Source organism: Nematostella vectensis, chromosome 12 (assembly GCF_932526225.1).
Source record: "Nematostella vectensis chromosome 12, jaNemVect1.1, whole genome shotgun sequence".
NCBI classification, from domain to species: Eukaryota; Metazoa; Cnidaria; class Anthozoa; order Actiniaria; family Edwardsiidae; genus Nematostella; species Nematostella vectensis.
In genome coordinates this window covers 6,674,404-6,694,295 of record NC_064045.1, presented here as the reverse complement: position 1 = coordinate 6,694,295, position 19,892 = coordinate 6,674,404, and the positions used below count along the sequence as shown (strand labels likewise).

General features: G+C 39.1%; 2 protein-coding genes across 7 annotated transcripts in view; one reads left to right on the top strand and one right to left on the bottom strand.

The window, feature by feature from the left end:
• Window positions 1-19,892, bottom strand: part of LOC5510108 (thioredoxin domain-containing protein 11) — a 51,937-nt gene that overhangs the window by 16,331 nt on the left and 15,714 nt on the right. The window contains exons 15-16 of one of the 3 annotated variants that reach the window (XM_048719739.1): window positions 16,870-18,031; window positions 16,662-16,731 (exon numbers count right to left, since the gene is read on the bottom strand). In XM_048719739.1, the coding sequence (XP_048575696.1) occupies window positions 18,028-18,031 (4 nt within the window). In that variant the 3' untranslated portion in view covers window positions 16,662-16,731; window positions 16,870-18,027. Of the gene's footprint in view, window positions 1-14,502; window positions 14,606-16,661; window positions 16,732-16,869; window positions 18,032-19,892 lie in introns of all 3 variants that reach the window. The other 2 variants (XM_048719738.1, XM_048719737.1) reach the window with 2 other exon arrangements.
• On the top strand, window positions 3,698-19,653 carry LOC5510096. Of its 4 annotated transcripts, none has more exons than XM_032379251.2 (9): window positions 3,698-3,816; window positions 7,845-8,197; window positions 8,563-8,657; window positions 8,797-8,950; window positions 9,643-9,706; window positions 9,811-9,864; window positions 10,200-10,411; window positions 11,017-11,188; window positions 19,211-19,653. In XM_032379251.2, exons 2-9 carry the CDS (start codon window positions 7,856-7,858, stop codon window positions 19,360-19,362), a joined length of 1,245 nt encoding a protein of 414 aa, XP_032235142.1. In that variant the 5' UTR covers window positions 3,698-3,816; window positions 7,845-7,855; the 3' UTR covers window positions 19,363-19,653. The 4 variants fall into 4 exon arrangements, with proteins under 4 accessions (XP_032235142.1, XP_032235140.1, XP_032235141.1 ...); XM_032379249.2 differs by lacking the exons at window positions 3,698-3,816; window positions 19,211-19,653 and adding exons at window positions 5,425-6,200; window positions 15,995-16,306; XM_032379250.2 differs by lacking the exons at window positions 3,698-3,816; window positions 19,211-19,653 and adding exons at window positions 5,427-6,200; window positions 12,549-12,653.

Here is a 19,892-nt window from a genome sequence, read left to right as displayed (position 1 = left end):
TTTTAAAGGTTTTATTAATTAATCAACTGTAGAGGCTATCCGGTGGTTTCTTACGTTTTTGGTTGTTTACATTTTTACATCACATTCCCCATACACATCAGGCGCGCACCCAGAATTGGCTAAGGGAGGGGGGGAGGGGGGGTGGACGTGCGCAGCAATAGGGTATCATATGGAAAAGTATAGTATTTGAAGATTCCGCAATAAGAAATGACCTACTTTTTGGCTTCCAAGGGGGGGGGGGGGCTGGGCGCACCCTGCCTACCCCCCCCCCCCCCCTGTGTACGCGCATGTACATATCAAATTAACAAATGATGTGTTAATTTCGCGTTGGGTTGCACATAACTTGAAGCCATTTATCTGACAGGTGAAATCTGCGTACCTTTTCTTTTCGCCCCACTCCCCCACTCTTACTCCCCCACTCTCTTACTCTCTCACTCTCTCACTCCCCAACCCCCGTAGTTTTTGTCATTTGTTTTGGAGAAAAAGGATATTTTCTGCCAATAACATCATCTGTTTTTGAAGAGAGTAGCTCAAATTAGAAACACATAGTATTGCCCCAGGCAAAATCAAAACAGAAAACAATCTTTTTCTCATCATAAAAAAAAATAACACTGCGAAATATATAGATTGTTTTATAATAAAAATAAATAAAATGTGAGTTATACCATAAAAGATCCACCCCATCCTTCAGTTTTGCCTTCATAGGATTATATTTTTTCTGTTTTTCTTATTTGTCCTTTACTAGGGAAAATATTCGTCACACATGCAAAACTCGCCTAGAGAAGAGGTTTTCAAAAAGCCTAAAAGCATAATTTTCATTTCGCATTTTAAACTTATCTTTCGAGAAATGTAAATTTGTCTGGAGAAGAGGTTTTTAAAAAGCCTAAGAGCATAATTTCCCTTTCGCATTTTAAACTTATCTTTCGAGAAAAGCAAGCAAGGCTAATTAGGTGTCTCATTAAGATGTCTGGAAGACGCGGAGTCAAACTAACGTAACACATTTGGCGGCAGTTGTCATGGAGACCTGTCTAGCGCGACTTGACTGCTGGCGTGTTTGGAGTTTTGATAATTATAACTCCGAGGTTTGGGCGACAAATAGTTAATACAGTTGTTTTCCGATTACTCAACCCTCGTTACTCAAATCTTTCGCTTCTCGAACTGGTTCTACTTCTCCTCAAGTACTTTTACATACATTTTTACCCTCGACAAACCAAACTACCGTTTACTCAAACTATTTTTATTATCCCTATCCCTTAAAGGAAGTCAACTGTGTATCCAGAATTATAGCTGCAAAGTAGCATTTGTCCGTCAACAATCGTTTTAGAACATTGCGAAAATTCCAAACTAAAACTCTAGCATGTTTGAATAACCCTAACTGCTTTCTTTTAGCTTTCTTTAATCGTAAAGCACAAATCTTGTTGTCCAGAAAAAGAAAAACAAACATTTTTTTCTTAAATTAAGGGATGTTCAATGTGTTAAAGGTCAACTTTAACTAGACTTGCAAAGCAAATGCTTCTTTGCCACCTTAAAACACCAAACAATTACATCTGGAAAGTGCTACGGCTTTTCTACACCTACCCAAACTCAGATCAACTCACTTGGTAAAGACTTGGTGCATGGATAAATTATCAACTCTTCACTTCGCAAAGTCTTCTATTTCGTGATTTCACTGCCAATTGTGCGTGCTATATTATCGAATTCACGCAGCCAAGATTGTATCTCCAAACAAAACAGCAACCTCTTTTACCTCGATATTGCCACTAGAATAATTTGTGACTTGATGAAAGACTGGAAGAAGCCATATGCCCTCTCTCCTGGACGTTTCTACTCAAAGACCCACGCGTCAAATGCAAAACGCGACTTCCCTTCTATCAGCTGCCTAGTCGTTTTCTCACTCTCCACATTTAACGTTGTCGGGCTACTTTACGTGTTGAATTCCATTTGTGCACATTTGTTTGTTTGATTGCTGCCCAGTGATTATGGGGCGCAAATAAATTATTTATTCTTTTGATGTTAGGATTTGATACAATTCTAAAACGTTACACTTAAAAACTGTATCAAGCAACCGATTGGACTACGATCAAATAATGTAATTATCGGCGGTGCCGACGGATAAATTATTTACAAACCTCCAAAGATTCTTGTGATTTTCTGTGCAGAATTCCCCAGAGAATATGACAACTAGCTCATATATCGTCACAAGTATTACTTATCTCTTATTCTGTTTCCTGTTCACTTAAAGTGCACAGAAAATCCAGGCTTTTTCGGCATTTGAAGTGTTTCAATCCGGATCTTTTCAAACTAACAGCTTAAATATATTTGATAGTTTTAAGTCAACATGTTTTACGATAAGTGAAAAACACTTTTCTATAAGCACTTTCTTTATAAGAAAGTCCAGCCAGGGATTTCTCCAAATTCTAAGAACATGCCGAGGCTCAGCAGCAAAAGTATTGCTTTGTTAGTGTGATGCGTCCTAAAATGTAGAATTAAATGATATCAACCTTTAATATTATTGCTATTGATAATCTGTGCAATTCTTTCCCCCCAATACCTTATTGGTTATTGTATTTTTATGACATCTTTAAAAAAACCCTTGTCAGTCACACCTTTGTTATTGTTTTTATATAATATTGGAACGCACATGTGCTAAAATCTCGAGATAATAATCTAAAAACAAAGTTCAATACTTTTGGCTTCGGCAAATCAGCCGATGGAAATGTAAGCCCTTTCACTTTTCTAGGATAACAAATGGCATCTGACAGAGGCTGTTTCACAAAATTTTCAGCCATACAATGCTCCAAACCGTAGAAACGACCCACGTTACTAAGTGTACTTGTGTTTTTTTATAAGAACCTTTTTTATACAGGCTGAGTTTTCACCAAATTTTAATAACATGCTAAGAACACGCCGAGGCTCAGATAGCAGCAACATATTGCTTTTTGAGTAAAATGCAGTGTTAAATTGTGTTCATTAATAGCAACCTTAAACATTATATTGCTATTGATCATGTAATTCTCCTCCTTATAATTCATTGAGTACTATATTTTATAAGCCCCAAAATTTAAGAACATCGCTAAGAACATTTTCAGCCTTAAAATGCTCCAAAAATAAGAACGTCCCAGCCTCAACTGAAAATTTGACGTTCTTATAAAATAAATAGTGTATTCAGTTTTGCGTTTATGCTCTTACTCGTTTTTTGTTACGATAACGAAATATCAATAATACATAATTAAAGTCTGTACCCACTTGCTTATTATTTAATCGATAAAAAACGATTTTTTCTTACATTTTAAAGTAACAAATATACTTGAAAGCTTTTCGTGTGGCTAGTCATGTAATAGTGAAACAAAGAGTAACATTACACGCCTATCTGCATTTATTGACGTTTGTTTTCACTTTTAACGTTTGGTCATTATTTTTCTACTCGACTGAATCAAGCGAGCTATCCTTAACTTTGTTTAGATATCAATACTGTGTGCACCATTTTTCTTTTCTTACCAATGAAATATCATAGAAAGAGACAAAAATACTTAAGCAATGGACTATCTAAGCTATTCTCCGTGGCTACCCATTGTATCAATTGAAAATTATCAACACTGATGTCTTTTGCATTCACGACACAAAAAACCCATATTGATTTGTTTGCATAGATACTCGTATATCTTTTTTATCCCAAACGATTAAATCTTTAATCCAAGAGCGAGGCGAAAACATATCTTAATGGATAAGCACAAACTTATCGAACAAGCAATTGGTAATTGTGTTGAGAACAAAGATTTCCCTAGAGAAAGATGAAAACTACACATCAGTGAAAACGTAAGCATGGCTTTGTTGAATATTATAAAATATGGATCAGATGTAGTCGGTGTCAATATGCATTTGGATTCTAATTCGCCTACAATACCTGATAAAACGCGGCTTTACTTAACATCGCAACCTTTTTAACACCTGTCAAGTAGTCTGCAATGCAAGTGTTTACCCGGTGTTTTTTATTGGATTCATTTTTGCTCAAAATCAAAGATGGCGGCTACGAACCGGTTTTTAGCTGTATAAACAAACACACGCGTGCATTGCAGGCTACCTGTAAAGTTGTTGTTGTTTATATCCTTCAAATTTAACTGCTTTGTTTTCCTCCTCCTTATCTAAAAATCATAGATTGATTTGCTCAACCCATTAAATTTAATGTTTATCTTAAAGGGTTAAACAATTTTCTTTTTTTACGTCCATTCCCTATCTCCTTACGTTGATTTTTATAACCGATGTTTATTTTCATTGTTTACTTACAAAAGTTAAACTGTATTTTCGGCACAAGTTGATCACTATAGTCCACGGCCAAACATTTAGAAACCGGATAAACGATCAATCCATGAACAGATAGACAGTAGGCATTGCTAATAAACCTTTTACGGCTAAAACTAATCAGAACAGCGGAGGAAACTTCCGACGTGTGAGCATGAGAGCCCTATAAGTGACGCGAAATATTGACAGAGTTTTACCGTAATGCGAAAAGAGCAAACGGATTATCTGCTGTTACCAGTAAAGCGAATACATAAAAAGTAGTTCAACATTACATAGAAGCTTTTTTATGTAAACTGAGAAAAGAGATGGATGAAGGATGCTAGTTGTCTCGTGAAATTTACTTTTAAACTTATCTAGTACTCAAGCTTATACTGCGGACTTTTTTCATATAAATTTATTGTTCGGGAAATCTTTTAATTAGTTCTATTTTGCTTTTGTTGAATGGCAAACGGGCAACGAAAACGTTAAGGCTAAATGAGCGATAGCCGCTCAAGGTCTTGAATGAGTTAAAATGAAGCTGAATGAGCGGTAGTGTATCACTTTATTAAACAACGGAAGAAAATATATACTTAGTTGATAACTTCAATTCCATTTATGCCCAAAAAATGAAAATGGTTATAGCACTACGGTGTTCTAGGGTAATTGAAGAGAATAAAAGACTACCGCTTACATTCAAAAATTTGAGCGGCTACCGCTCATTTAGGCACTGCGTCTGATAAAAAGGCAAGCAAATCATAATTTCCATCGGCAAAGTTCAAGAATCAACTGAATTAAAGGCGGTAATAGACAGAGTATCTGAGTAAGTGTCGAGCATAGCTTGATCGGCACAATTTTTCTGTGGAATATATCGGTGTGCCTTTTAGCCGATTATTACTTTCGGTTACGTTCGAGTGCTTTTATTTATTCATTTTTTTTCAGATATAAAATTGCCGGTAGCCAAAGTATCAGGCGATTTTATTTTTCAAAAGCTGGAGCGGAAAAAATACTCCAAAGGGAACGGTAAAATGCCTGACGCTTAGCCTACTAGAAGGCGCCTTCTCCCCCCAAGCCCGCCCCCCCCCCCCCCCCCCCCAGCTTTTGCCTTTTGCTTTCGCATCCAGCTCGCGCACGGCCAAAAATCCAAGATGGCACACAAAACACGAAAAAGCGGGGTTTTCGTCGCGGAAACACCAACAAACGCCTAAACAAACGCCTTGTAGGCTACCTGACGCCCGGGCTAAATCGTGAATGACCTAAAGGTTAGTTCACACTACGACGCAAGCGCAAACGATAGAACACACAAGTCAGAATTGCTTAACACAAGCGCAAGACAATCAAGCAGTTATGTTCTCTCGCGCTTGCTCTTGCCTTCAAGTGAGAATCGGAAAATAACGTGCGTTGCGCATGCGTCCTAGTGAAAACCAGCCTTTTCAGATATTTCGAACAAACCACGTGGCAAAATCTAATCACGCACAGTTCGGTCACGCATGGAGCCCCATGGTTACGCAGCCTCATTGTCACACAGCCTCATTGTCATAAACGTCTAATAATTATCAATGCGAGTCAAAAGCCAAGGCTGTTGGTGTTGTGATCGGCTAAAAAAAACCTGTTTCTCAAAAGTGCCAAGCAAACCGAGCGTATTTTTAAACAGTCAGAAGTTTTGGAGCCGAAAACTCTCCCGTGCAAAAGGAGGTCGAATACAAATAAACTAAATCTGAGATTTGGTTCGCCTGTCACCATGCGAGTGTCAGTCGTATTTTTTGTGTTCTGTGGCCTTGTAGCTGGCGTACAGTCGGCCTGTTCCCGGTCAAACTCTACATGTCGAGGCACTGTCATGTGCCCGTCCTGTGTCAGCGTCGCTTGGTTTGAGCGAGTCCCGTATGTGTATCGCTCTGAGAACGACACTGCTGGAATTCTACCCGGTAAGTCACAGATATTCCGATCAGAAGCCGATTATTGTAGACGCGTAGTTTATTCATCAGACGTCGGACATAGACTAATAACCTGTTACTCGAACACGGATAACTCGATTGTTCCCCATTGACAAAAACCATAGTTCTTGGGTTTTTTCCCTTTTTTGACTTGGCCTTATTTTAAGTCATTTTTACACTGATAAATCGAACTCAAACCCGATTAACTCCTCGCTAGATAATTTCCCTATTCTTTGTTTACCCTCTCGAACATTCTTCTATTTACTCCTTAAAAATAGCAAGTTTTATTGGCTACAGTTATTGAATTTCTCTTCGTTATCCTTGAGTAACTCGAATTGCTAGCTCTTTCTCTTTTCTTTTTTTTATCCAGACTACTTAATCATAGTTATACCTGTAGAAATATGAATACGAATAATGGTGTCTAGTCACGTGTGTCTAGGTGAGCTGTGTGGACATAAATTATCTAATGTGATGAATTATCAAACAAGACAGAAACTAAATGGACGTAAAATAAACATAATAGTACATTAATTATTAATAGTCAATTAAGGTCAATATGATTAATGAGAAAGTTGACTTAAGTAAATAAGGACATGTCTAATAAAGCGTATCATTCAAATTGCATTTTAAACAAAAGAATTCAAGCGTTAGTGAAATCTATAAAACATAAGCAAAAAGAATAAAAAAAAATGCAAAATCTTCTTATAAAGCACCTTGATTTTGATGCGAGAACGACAACAATGGCTAAAAGAATGTCGACCGTCCACTCCTTTTAATTTACATCGAAAAAAAACAGTCTGTTTGCAAGGAAACTTTAAGATAACCATGCACGATAAAAGTATGGTTATAACTTTATTGAAGTTTGATGGAAAGTAGATCAGTTACTTGCTTGAATTAGCCGATGGAAATGGATTTCTTTTGTGTGACTCGGAAGCGTAAAATGGCGGAGTGGTTGCCCTTCTTTAAGCTCTTTGTGGTCTTCACCCGATCGTAGAAACATTCCCAAAGAACACCTTTGTATTCAGCTCTCAGCTCTGTTATCTTGATTTGTTCTACCAAACAATAGAAGCTTTGACACACAACAAGCCGCGGTAGATGGTGCCTTGCATGCTCGCAATCATATAAAGGGAAGCTAATGCTCGGGTTCTAACGTTATTTTTAAACAAGGACCCGCACTATAAAAGGGCTTAGCTCGGCCCCCTTTCGGCTGAATAAGATTCAAACTTCAAGATGCCAACACGCCGTAACATTGCGTCGGTAGTGAGACTTTTTAGTTGTGTTATCGTTAATAATTTGAACTAGTTTTCACTGCACATTCCTGCTCTTTTGGTGGGTTGTTCATTGTTAGTAGAAAATAAACCGAGTAAACGAGAGGAAAAGCGCTTCAAAAGTGTTTGGGTTTCGCTCCTCGTGGGCAAACAAGACACGCTTGACTGAACTCCGGAGCTCCGCACCGCGTAGCAGTTTACAAACAACTGCGCCTTTTGTGGCCCTGGTCCAGGCCCTTTTATAGTGCGGTTCCTTGTTTAAAGCGTTCGCCAATCTCGAACGCCGGGCCATCGAATAGAAAGCAAACTTTCTTTTTACTATTCCGTTCTAAGACACCCTCTTATGACGCAATCTCTCTTTAAACAGACATTCTGCGCATGCTCCTTCACAAATGTTGCGAACCCGATCCTTCCCAGAATGCCTTATGCCTGGAAATCTACCACAAGTCACCACGCAACGACTCGGACCGACTTCTACTCGAGACGAGCACGGCTGACATCATCTACCCCACTTTAGTGGACCTGAAGACTAGCGTTGCGCCGAACGCGGGCGCGGAGATGATAGGGCTTATACCGCCCTCTAGTATTGCCTTTGTTGTTCCCAAGGGAAAGCTTGTCAGCTTCCCCATGAAGCTCCTGTCCGCCGTGTTTGAGGCGTGGCCAGTGCTTATCTTCACACTGTTGCTGTCTATATGTTCAGGGACCTTACTGTGGTCAATGGTAATAGAGCCCGAGATAGGGGGGGAACCTTACTATACTGTGGTCAATGGTAATAGAGCCCGAGAAAGGGGGGGGTGGGGGTACGAACACTTGTGTGGTCTGGAACAGTAAAGGTCGTAAGTGAAGGATGGAAGTCACACTGATGATGCACATGATGATGGTGGGGTGCCTGGTGCGTACACTGGGGGTGCGCAAGTTTCCGGGGCACCCCACCCCAGAACCCCACCCTTGGCCGCCTAAAAGTGGGGTCGTCAGACACTATTCTTTTCCCGAAAGAAGCCTATATTGCCTCTGTCAATCCTAGTTAAAGGCCTGTTAGTGATAGTATTATTACGAAATTGATGAGAATTTGACTCCTTTTCCAGGAACTCAAAACCAACCCGGAACATTTCCCGCGATCGTTTTTCAGAGGATCCTGGGAAGGATTCTGGTGGGCCTTCGTCTCCATGACAACCGTAGGGTAGGCTAATTGAATCATCAACCTTAACTATCAACGGAAGCTGCAGCAGTAGGTTTAGCAACACTCATACACCACAGCATAATACCAACGGCTGATATCCTAAATTTCTGTTCCCTAAATCAAAGTTTTTTGCCGTTAGCTATGGTGACCGGTGCCCCCAGACCGTACTTGGCCGTATTTTTGCGGTGGCCTGGATCCTACTTGGTGTGTGCATCGTGTCGATCTTCACGGCGACCTTAACTACGTCATTAACCGCGATCAGCCTGGACAAGAGGAGCATCGCTGGTTCCAAGGTAAGAAATCCGCATGCGCCTTATTGCTGGCCAGTAAGCGGGAGAAATGCATCCTTTATGCCTCACTAGTCAGCGGTAGACAATTGACACGTGCATGTGCGCTTTGACTAGCCGGTCAGCGCTATAGACGTATTATCGGGTCAGCGGTAGACAAGTGGCACAGACATACATGCTCTAAGCAAATTCGAGACATATTTGATTGACGGGAGTCCAATATTATAAGGATTTCTCTACTTAAGAAAAACAATAAACATAAATAAATAGAATTTCATTGACAGGTTAAACGGGGATTTGAAAAATAGCCAAATAAAACGGAAATTCGAATAAATAATCAAACACAAATAGACAAATTTTAAACAAGCAACTAAACAAAAGACTGACCATATTATTTTCCCCGTGGATCTCAATTTTATCATGCCATTATATACACCTAATTCGAATAAGGTTGGAATGCTATGTGTCGTAACCCGCAGTGCTTCATGGGTAACGTATTTATGGCTGAATCCTGGTCTCTGAACGCCGATAAGAGGTACATAAACAAAAACGCTAAAGCTTTTCAAACCTGTTTGTTTTCATAAACTTTTATTTCTCATTTATTTGATATCCATGAAGCACTTCGGGTTACGACACAGATTCTCCGAGTGCAACCATATTTGAAATAGGTGCATAACTAACGCGCTCTTTATTCTAAGGTCGGCGTGTTAGAGCGGTCGATAGAATTCGCTGTTGCCATGAATGAACAAGCCGACATACAAGGTAAACTACTCTCTTGTAGTTAACTTAGGACTATATCATATACCAAGGCTACTTAAAGACAAATTATAGCAAATGTGCCGCACATAAGCCTGTTTTCCTTGCAGTATACAGAGACGTGAACGAGATTCGCCAAGCTCTCGATAAAAGGGAAATAGATGGTATGTATTTCTACTTGCAAAATACAATGTGCTACGTAAGGACGTGAACAGGGCGGATGTATATAATACTAACAGCAACTGCAAACGAATGACGTAGTAAGTAGCGTATCCATGACTCGGGCACAGTCCCTCCCTCTCCCAGCACCTCGGACCATCCAACGACGTACACAGTACTAGGCCGACAAAAAAGCGAAAAAACGACTGAAGCGGACTTCCAAATATGGCAAGTAATTTCCTAATAAGGAATTAACCGAGCGAGGTAGAAAAACGATAGTTTTAAAACAAGATTGATTGATATGGATTCCCTTTTTTTCTCAACGTGGTATGGTTTGCAGGGGTGCTTCTCGATAATTACCAGATCAGCCATTTCTCCGAAGTGTTTCCGGATTCCTTATTCAAGAAGAATGCAGTCGTGAGGCAGGACGGGATGGCTTACGGCGCCATCATCAACGACCCCGTGATTCGCGCGTGCTTCAATAGGATTCTCGCGCGCGATCGATACCTGGTCGTCAATTTCGTCAGCTCACAGCTGAGTAAAACAGTCAAGGTGGGTAAAAAAGCGATATTTGTTCTTAAGCTCGGGTTTAAACGATACCTGCTTGTCAACTTCGTCAGCTCGCAGCTGAGTAAAACTGTCAAGGTGCGTAACAAATCGATACCTGTGTGTAACTTGGTGTTGAAATCGATCGATATCATATTCGTAAGCTCTGGTGTGATTGATAACTCTTTGCCGACGTCTGGATTCTAACTTAATGCAAGAAGCGGATTAACACCTACTTGTAACTACTCAAAACGTGTGGAAGAGGGGTGATCTGTCGCCTTGGACTTGAATAACCTCTAGTCAACTCATCTTGAGGTCAGATTGAATTGGAAAAGCTCAAACTTCCCATGATGCATTGCTGTACCATTTGTTTATATCAAGAAAAAGCCAAGACAGTGATGAGAATTTTAGGTCCTCGGGTCCACTTTTTTGGGTAGCCTTTTTTTATCAAATTATAACTGTAGACAAGACCAACGCCTTGCTTTCGAGCCAAAAATTCACAGCACTCCCATTAACTTCAAAACGATCCATTGCCTATTTTGCCATTCGCTACTACTGAGCTAGCAGCCGCTGTGATTGTCTGTTAACAGTTATTCTCTTCTTGTTAACAGGCGATTAACAAAGAGGCGGTAAAGAACTCCCAGAGCATTTTTGATCCGACGGGTGACCTGTTCCTGCCATCGCTTTACACGTGTATCGTAATCGTGCTTGTCATCTTCGTGATTGGAGTCATCGCAGAGATCGTCTATCTTAACCCTAGCGGGTGTTTGCGGCGCAGAGCAGGTAAGACCAGCACTTATGCCTGGTGCACACTAGTGAAATAACGACATAGGCGCGTGCACCCTTATATTCATATTTATTTATATTCATGTTCAAGAGTGAATGGTTTGACATTTTGACATAAGCCCAACATAACGACATGAACATAATGATATACATGTTTTTTCTTTTATGTCATTATGTCTATGTTATTATGTCAGGCTTAAAAGAGTGCGCGCGTCTATGTTGTTATGTCGTTACGTCAGTAGTGTGCACTAGGCATTACTGATGACGTCAGTATTACGTCACTCTATTGCCCAGTCCCTCATCGTAGAGATCGTCTATCTTATCCTTGGGCTAGCCTGTGGGTGACCTGTGATGTTTTAAGACGTTAAGGCCTGGGCCTATTTTTCAAAATGGCAGCCTGCAATCTCGTAATTAACACAAATTCCTGCAAGTAAACATGGTATTTCTGGACGTACACAGTTCTAGGGCGATAAAAAAGCGAAAAAAATTATTAAAACATGCTTTCAGATATGGTGTGTAATGTCCTTAAGGAAATGACCGAGTGACCAAGAACGACGAAAGTTTTCAAAACAAGATTCATTCAAATATATTTTCTGTCTCCAGCGTACTTGCTGCACATATCAGGCTAGGCGTGCATAGCCAAAATGAAGTCACAATATTAACCCTAGCGGCCTAGCGGATACTTGCCGTACATATTAATGAAATAAACACAGGTGATGTCCCAATTACCTCACTCTAGGGTACGCCAAGCTTGTGCATCCGTAATCTACCCCACTATTCTAGTCTGATAAAATATTTGCGCGAAATTCATGTTTAACAGGTAATGGTAAATACACTCTTTTTTATAAGAGCGTTTAATTTTCAGTTGAGGCTGGGCCGTTCTTTTTTTGGGACATTTTAAGGCTGAATATGTTCTTAATGATGTTTTTAAATTTTAGTGTATATAAGAATATAATACCCAATGAATTATTAGGAAGAGAATTACACAAATGATCAATAGCAATAAAATTAAGGTTGTTACTATGTGCACAATTAGATTCTGCATTTTAGAACGCATCAGAACTAAAAAAGATAAAATTCTGCTATCTGAGCCTCGGCGTTCTTAGCATTTTTTTAAAAAATTTGGTGAAATCTCAGACTGCATGTTCTTATAAAAATGTTTTTTTATAAATAAAAGAGTGTAATGACATGTTTTCTAGTGTTCTCCTTGTAGTCACGACTGATTTGAGCTTTTTCTTATTATTTCTTGTTTCTAGTTGTTTTCCTTAAAAAATGCATTTGGCAAATTGCTGCGTTTTTTTCTCGGAAGCTCGTAAAGATTTGCGTCCATACTTTTTATCATGTTAATTGCTTTTAGGAGACATATTTTTTTAACTCGGGAAACCTCGCAAGAACAAGCGATTTGATTGGTTGAGAAACTCTGGATGAAATGCAATATACACCACCTGCGCCCCGAAATCAAGAAAAATGGAAAGTACAACAGCCGATTTGCAAGTATTTCCGAAAAGAAAATTGCTTTAAAGTTCGTTTATATACTAAGGCTAAGTTCAAACATCGTATTATCCATGAACCGTATTCAATGCAAATGCATGCAAATGAACCAAATCGATTGTCCCATCTTCATTTGCACGCATTTGCAATGAATACGGCTCATGGATAATACGACGTTTGAACTTAGCCTAAGACAATTATACCATTTTCATTTCGAAGGATAGTGGCTTCAAAATATCTACTTCGCCACTATCCACCTCAATGGAAATGGTATAATTGTTAATTATGTCTGAAAATATTTGATAAATGATGAATGAAATGCACTCAAAGATAAAATCGCGGCTGTGTTTTTTCTCTCGAAAGCTCGTAAAGATTTGGTTCTATATTTTACGCGATAGAGATGTTTTTTTATGTCTGAAAATAATGCGAAGTTAAAGGTTAATTTAAATACACTGTGAAGGAAGAGCCTGGTGCTGGTATAATTAAAGAGCTCCAGACAGCCACACCTTTGTCTATTGTTGTCATTTAATATTGGAAGGCACATATTGTGCTAAAATTTCGAAATAACCACCTGAAAGAAAAGTCTTATACTTAATAAACAAATTCAAGCGAAAATATCGCATTGATTTCCCCAAATTAACCCTATGGAAATGGATGCTTTTTCATTCGATATGGATGACAAGTCATTTGATAAAACCACAAACCAGTAATCTAAGGACAAAGGTCTTATACTTCAATCAAAATGTAATCAAAAGTATCACAATATTTTCCCAAATAAGCTGATAAAAAAATATATGCTTTCTCACACTTTTTTTTGGGCCGGGATAGCAAAATGTCGGCGGACAGACCGTATCTTTCAAGATGCTCTTGAAAAATTGACATTTTCTTCTCCTACCTAACAAACAAAACAGTGTATAAGAGCTCTACACAGTTCGACTTGAAAATGTGAGTTCAAGTCTGATTGTCTTTGTGTGATCGTCAAACATAGCGGTTCATCATCGAATAAGGAACAGATGTCTGAGACATTTGTGAGAAACCGTTAATTGCTTTAAAGAGATAGCCATCAATTATGCCGGTGGGTGCAAGATTCATTATTTAAGACAATAAATGTTTCCCGAAATAGACATACGGTACTTTTAATAAAAGCCCTAAAGATTAATAATAACTGAGAAAAAAAAGATATAGGAAAAGGCTTAACAGTAAGGTGTTTACAAGTGGAACAGTTTAGCAAGGCATTGTGTCTCTACTTGACCCATTTCCCTCTTAGAAAGGATGTTTAATGATTTTATCATTTATCATGGATCATATCATCTTATTTGTTTTCGAACCCCCTGAATAGAAAATGTAAAGAAATTGAATGTTTGTATTTCTTTTATGTGTTTGTTAAAGAATTCTTATGGAGAAACCTTATTCTTTGTGATGCCTTTGGCCCGGGAAATCTTACTTAGCTACTTCACTGCTGCCTCAACCTTACCTTAATAGTTGTTGCTCGGTTGCTTCATGCGTACGGACAAAGATTTTTGTGTGTAAAAAGCGTTATCCCCTTAAGAAAGAGCTAAGAGGAGGTTAGAACGGGGGGGTTTGCAAACGTGTCCGAAAGTAGTCAAAAGGAGCTGTAACAGGCGCATACACAGGGGGGAGTGGGGCGGCAAAAAAGTGGGCCATTTCTTATTTAGGAATCTTCAAATACTAGGCTTTTTCAATATGACTGCGCAACCCACCTAAGCCAACCCGGGATACGCGCCTGAGTAAGTTGCCTTAATTTCTTATCCCAACGCCCCGCTCTCCATACTATCTCTCCCTTCAGTCCCAGCCCTTACCTGTTTTAAGTACTTGGCTTAAAATTCCCCTGTTTTTCTAAGCTGCTCCCTCCCGAAGAGTTCAGGTTTCCTAAGGGTCTTGGTGAGTTATCCACGTTGGAAACTACAAAACAGCGCACTACTGTTACACGGCGATCGCCAGTGTGATCAATCGTCGAAGCGTAAAGCACGAGAGGGGTATAGCACCGGAGGTCAAGAAAATATTGAATAGATGATTAATAGATTCTAGGACTACCTTAAAGTTGTAAATTTTACATCGCAGAGTGTCTATTTCATTCAGGAAATAGACCAGCCAGAAATTCTTGAATATATAGACGATGACATGAAATATTTTACTAGCTTTTTAATTCGATCTCGGGCCTCGTCAAAATGTCACTATAAAAATAAAATTTGTCTTTAGCAAGACAAATAACAATGGTCGAATATTCGTTTTAGTGATTCAAGCTTTAATGATAAACCGGCGCGCTTATATGCCGAACTCGAAAGAAATGAATGTCACAAATAGAAGGAAGTGTATGAATATACGAGATCCGTTATCAAAAATTGTTATCATGTTTAGCACAACAAGATTTAATTTACAGTATTAAGATTATCAAGACTAATTCGTTTAGTTTTAAATTTTCCTTTTACAAGATTTATGCGAAATAAGTTTGTTTGAGAGAATTAATACATCAAGCAATCAACATTCCCTCTAACAGAGTACAGAGGCAAACAGATCACAATCATACAATACGTTTACTCGAGATGTTCTATTTATCCAGGGTAAAATGTAGAATATTACTTTTGGACACGAAATCGACTTTGAGCTTGCGAGTTACTCGAATTTGGTTCAAGTTCCTTCTAAACTGAGGTATCTCCATTTCTACCACGATAAGAGAAACCTGTTTTAACCCAGTTTGATGTGGAGCAAAGGAAACGAGCGGACACAGAAAGCTTGTGCGCATGTGTGAAGGAAGTTCGATTCATCAAGTTATCCCAACGTAACAATTGATAAAGGTTGATAATCAAAGGACAATTAATGAAATTGATCATAATTGATATCAACTTACTAAATGATTATAAATTATTTTTAGCACTTGGTAACAAATGATGCTCACATATTTTTTCCGTTATCAAGTATCATCAAGTCGATCGATTTATATCAATCAACTTGATTAAAATGTTATCAATTATGATTGATTATCAATTTCTATTTATTAGGATTTTTATTATCAATTGTTATCTGAAATATCAAGTTTAGAGTCGCCCGACTTTTGATGATCTGTTGTTATCAATTTTTTTTTACCAATTGATAATCCTCTAGTAAATTGATATGGATTATTTTCAATTGATGCCAATTATCAATGCTATCTGTTACGTCGGGATTTATCGAGAGTAGAAAATCACACCACTTCGAGTAAGCGAAATGTTCAAGTTTAAAGTGTTTGAAATATCGTGATTGCACTGCATACATCTTTTCTCATTTTTTTCATTTTTTTTTAAATCCATACAGGCATAGTCGCGTGCTTTAGGTCATCTAGACGATTACACCCGAGTGAGTGGGTATCTCACGCGATGAGCAATCATCATGGATTTGTGTCATCGGCTTGAATCGGTAGATCGGTGAACAAATAACACGCTGGGAATAGTCGAAGAATGTCTGTAGTTTCTACTAGACATTCGGGAGAGGAATCGCCTCACTTTCTGTCGCTTCAAACACTCGAAACAGAAGCTTATCTAAGGGTATTCTAAGTGCTATTTGAGGATAAGTACTCGATTATCTTTATGAGACGAGAGAGTGTGAGAATAAAGGTGTGAAGAACCTTCGCCGTTTACTCTATACACAAACGCACTTTTGTGATTTTTCCTAGTAGATTATACAAGTTTTTGCCCATATCTATATATCTTTGCCCGTTTAGCCGCGTAGATCAGCTGCAGCGGCGTGACTTTGTCGTTATTTTGCTATGAAACAGGAGTGATTTCTCACACCCTATTGTCAGAAGAATTATTTACCTTTTCGTGTAAAATGCGCATTCAACAAGTTATATTCCCGAGTCAACAAAAAAACAAAAAGTTTTTACACTTCTCAAGATCACATGAATACCCCTGGAACTTATTAGCGAGATCACACACTTAATTCCACTTGATCATGAAACGTAAGGATTGGAGTATCGCCTTACCTCTCTACCACCGCGGTCTTGATTAGATACATCTATCTTTCCTCTCCCTCCCTTGAATCCTCAACAAGCTCTGCGGGTAGAAAAGAAACCGAGTGTTTTCTCGACGGTAAAGGTGGCACTGTAGGTCGGAATGTTTATAAATCGTTCGGGAATGAACTCTCCTTTAATGCGCAATGATTGCTGAAACATGATCAGTCTAATTACTCACTGGCAATTGCGAGTTAAACGCTGTTTGATCGGTTGGAATCGTAGCCTTAAGCCGTAAAAGACTAGTGTTGGCGTCTACTTGCTCATCACGCTTGTAACATCAGATCTGCTTACAGATGCGCTAAGCTGTTTCTCACAACACAAGGAGTTTGGGCTAGATATAACAGTTGGGTATGAACACAGGGAGCAGGTGTACTTTAAAGGGATTCTATCAGCCTCTCCTATTTTCTTGTTTCCCGTTGCATTATTTGCAGATGAAATTAGAAAATAACCATCCCAAAACATAGCTTTATCTTTAGCGTACCAAGTTCAATTGTTAAAGAGTGCCAAATGGATTGCAGATACGCCGATGGAAAAGGATGTTTTATTATTAGCTCTATAGCTGCTGGGGTGGTAAAATGGTGACTGTCAGAGCCCCGAACAAGCTAACACCGAATACTCCTCATCCCACACCCGCGGGAACTGTGCCTTTAATAAATGTCATAACATCCACAAATTGGAGCAATAAGTTGGGTGAATATTTGTAAAGCATTGCAGTGGTGATTATTATAGGGATTTGGAAAGTAAGCGACCTTATCTTAGAGCTGCATGAGGGCTGGTATAAACCCTTTTTATAAGAACAACTTTAAATTAATATGGTGCTAAAAAAAAAAAAAAAAAAAAATGCCTTAAAATCTCATGGGCAAAAATAACTTCGACGCTATAGAGGCTATTCTTATTTGGACATTGCTTTTAACAGCATATTCCGTTAAAAAAACTACTGTGGGTGAGCATTGAGAAAAAAGTTGTCACTGAGGCTGGGTTATTTAAGGCTTGTACGTTCTTATAAGAAAAAAAATATATATATATATTAGAAAAAAAGAGTGTATTAAGCTGGTAATGACAAGACCAGCACCGTACTTAGGGTTCCTGATTTAAAATACCACTCGTTAAAGATGAAGTTTTGACTGGCTAAAGCATTATTAGAGTCATATCTCGCAAGCCTAATGGCACGCGCATGATAAGGTAACCTGCTCGATTTTCTTGCAATTGTGCAAGATTGATTCTCACTTCTGTTTCGTCATTAACGAGTGAAGCTGAAGACCCGGGTAGCAAACGGTCGAAACCGCTAGAAAAATAGAGTTATGTTCGGATATCGTGGAGTGAGATCTATCATCCTTCAACTGAAAAAATAAATTACAAAATATATTAATAAATAAATTTCAAAAGCATTTTTGAAAAATAAATTTGAAAAAGTATTTTTTATGACAGGAGGATTTAAGCCTTATTTGCTGATGAGGCTTGTGTGAGATGCGTGGTTGGCACAACAAATGCCATAAGCGCGCCCCTAAATACTTAAGGTCACGCGATACCAACTCCCTGGGTGATGTGACACTAAATACTAAAGTCACGATCTTTTATCTTTTTACTCAATACACCTCCATTGCGCGGCTGGGCTAATCGAATTGTCACAAGTTACGCCGTAATGATTCACCTTAGTCCGTGGACCTAAGCGCAAGCACGGTCAAAGCACTCAGCATTATGGGGAGGCTTAAGAAGCGCGCAGCGCGAGTTTTTGCTGAGTTTATACAGTTAGAAAATTCGCTATAAAGAACCTATTACGACGTAAAATCATGGTATCGTTATATCGCTATAGAAGCTACCAATAACCATTTTATACATTCCCAATTTATAGTTTAAAACAATGGGGTGTAGCACTAAAACGTTAGGATGAAAACCCGCGAAACTTAATGCAACGTGAATGTTTCAAAGCAAACTCAAAGAAACACGCAAAAACAAACAGATGAACAAACGGCAACGGATGATTTGCGTACCCAGGCGCCGCGAGATGCATTATGGGGAGGCTGAAGAAGCGCACAGCGCGAGTTTTTGCTGAGATCATACAGTTAGAAAATTCGCTATAAAGAACCTATTACGACGTAAAATCATGGCATCGTTATATCGCTATAGAAGCTACCAATAACCATTTTATACATTCCCAATTTATTCCCAATTCAGACCCGCTATTGACTCTTGACGTGGCAATGACCTACAACGAACTATGACCAAAAGGGGAATAAATATGTCTGTTATTTACCGGCTGGGAGGAACATAGATGGAAAATCACGTGACCCCAGCCACAACAATGGGGTGTAGCACTAAAACGTTAGGATGAAAACCCGCGAAACTAAATGCAACGTGAATGTTTCAAAGCAAACGCAAAGAAACACGCAAAAACAAACAGATGAACAAACGGCAACGGATGATTTGGGTGATAGCCCCCCCTCCCCCCCCCCACCTCGGCACATTTTGACATATTCTGTACCTATAATGGATTTTGATAACACCTTTTTCTGTTGCAGCGAGCTACAAGTTTTCCAAAGACTCGATAGAGATGAAAGGAGTTTCGCCTTCGCAAGTAGACGAACTGGAACGACAGCTTATCGGCGATATACAAGCCGTTTTCAAGAGCTACAGGGATAAACTAGGAGGAGTCGATAAGCTAGCGGCATGAGTGCAGACTACCTGTGGTGAAGGAATGAGGAAAGTTTGGTCAGACCAGCTTTATCAGTACGGGCTACCTGTGGTAGGACGGACCGGAAAGACGACTTATTGGGTTATACTGTATAGGGCTTGATCAAGAGTTACAGCCAAGCAGCATATTCTAGAAGTTTCTAATAGAAAGTGAATGCTTGGAGGACGGGACAAACGGTGTTTCAGTACAGGGGTTCTCGAAAAAGACCACTATGAAATCAATAAAATACAAATCAGCCGACGGGGAAACCTGTGGTGTGGACACGAAAAATTGCATCCACTATATAAACACGCGCATGCGCTAAAAACCCTGCTGATGGATATGAAATCAAAATACAAATCAGCCGACTGGGAAACCTGTGGTATGGACACGAAAAATTGCATCCACTATATTAAACTCGCGCATGCGCTAAAAACACCGCTGATGGATATGAAATCAAAATACAAATCAGCCGACTGGGAAACCTGTGGTGTGGACACGAAAAATTTTATCCACTATATGAAACTCGC

Excerpts from the sequence above, each read along its gene's own strand:
- LOC5510096 (XM_032379248.2), top strand. The coding sequence starts at position 6,017 with ATGCGAGTGTCAGTCGTATTTTTTGTGTTCTGTGGCCTTGTAGCTGGC. Across the intron at positions 8,198-8,562 it reads GGACCTTACTGTGGTCAATG|GAACTCAAAACCAACCCGGA; the intron begins GTAATAGAGCCC and ends CTCCTTTTCCAG. Across the intron at positions 9,707-9,810 it reads TGAACAAGCCGACATACAAG|TATACAGAGACGTGAACGAG; the intron begins GTAAACTACTCT and ends TTTTCCTTGCAG.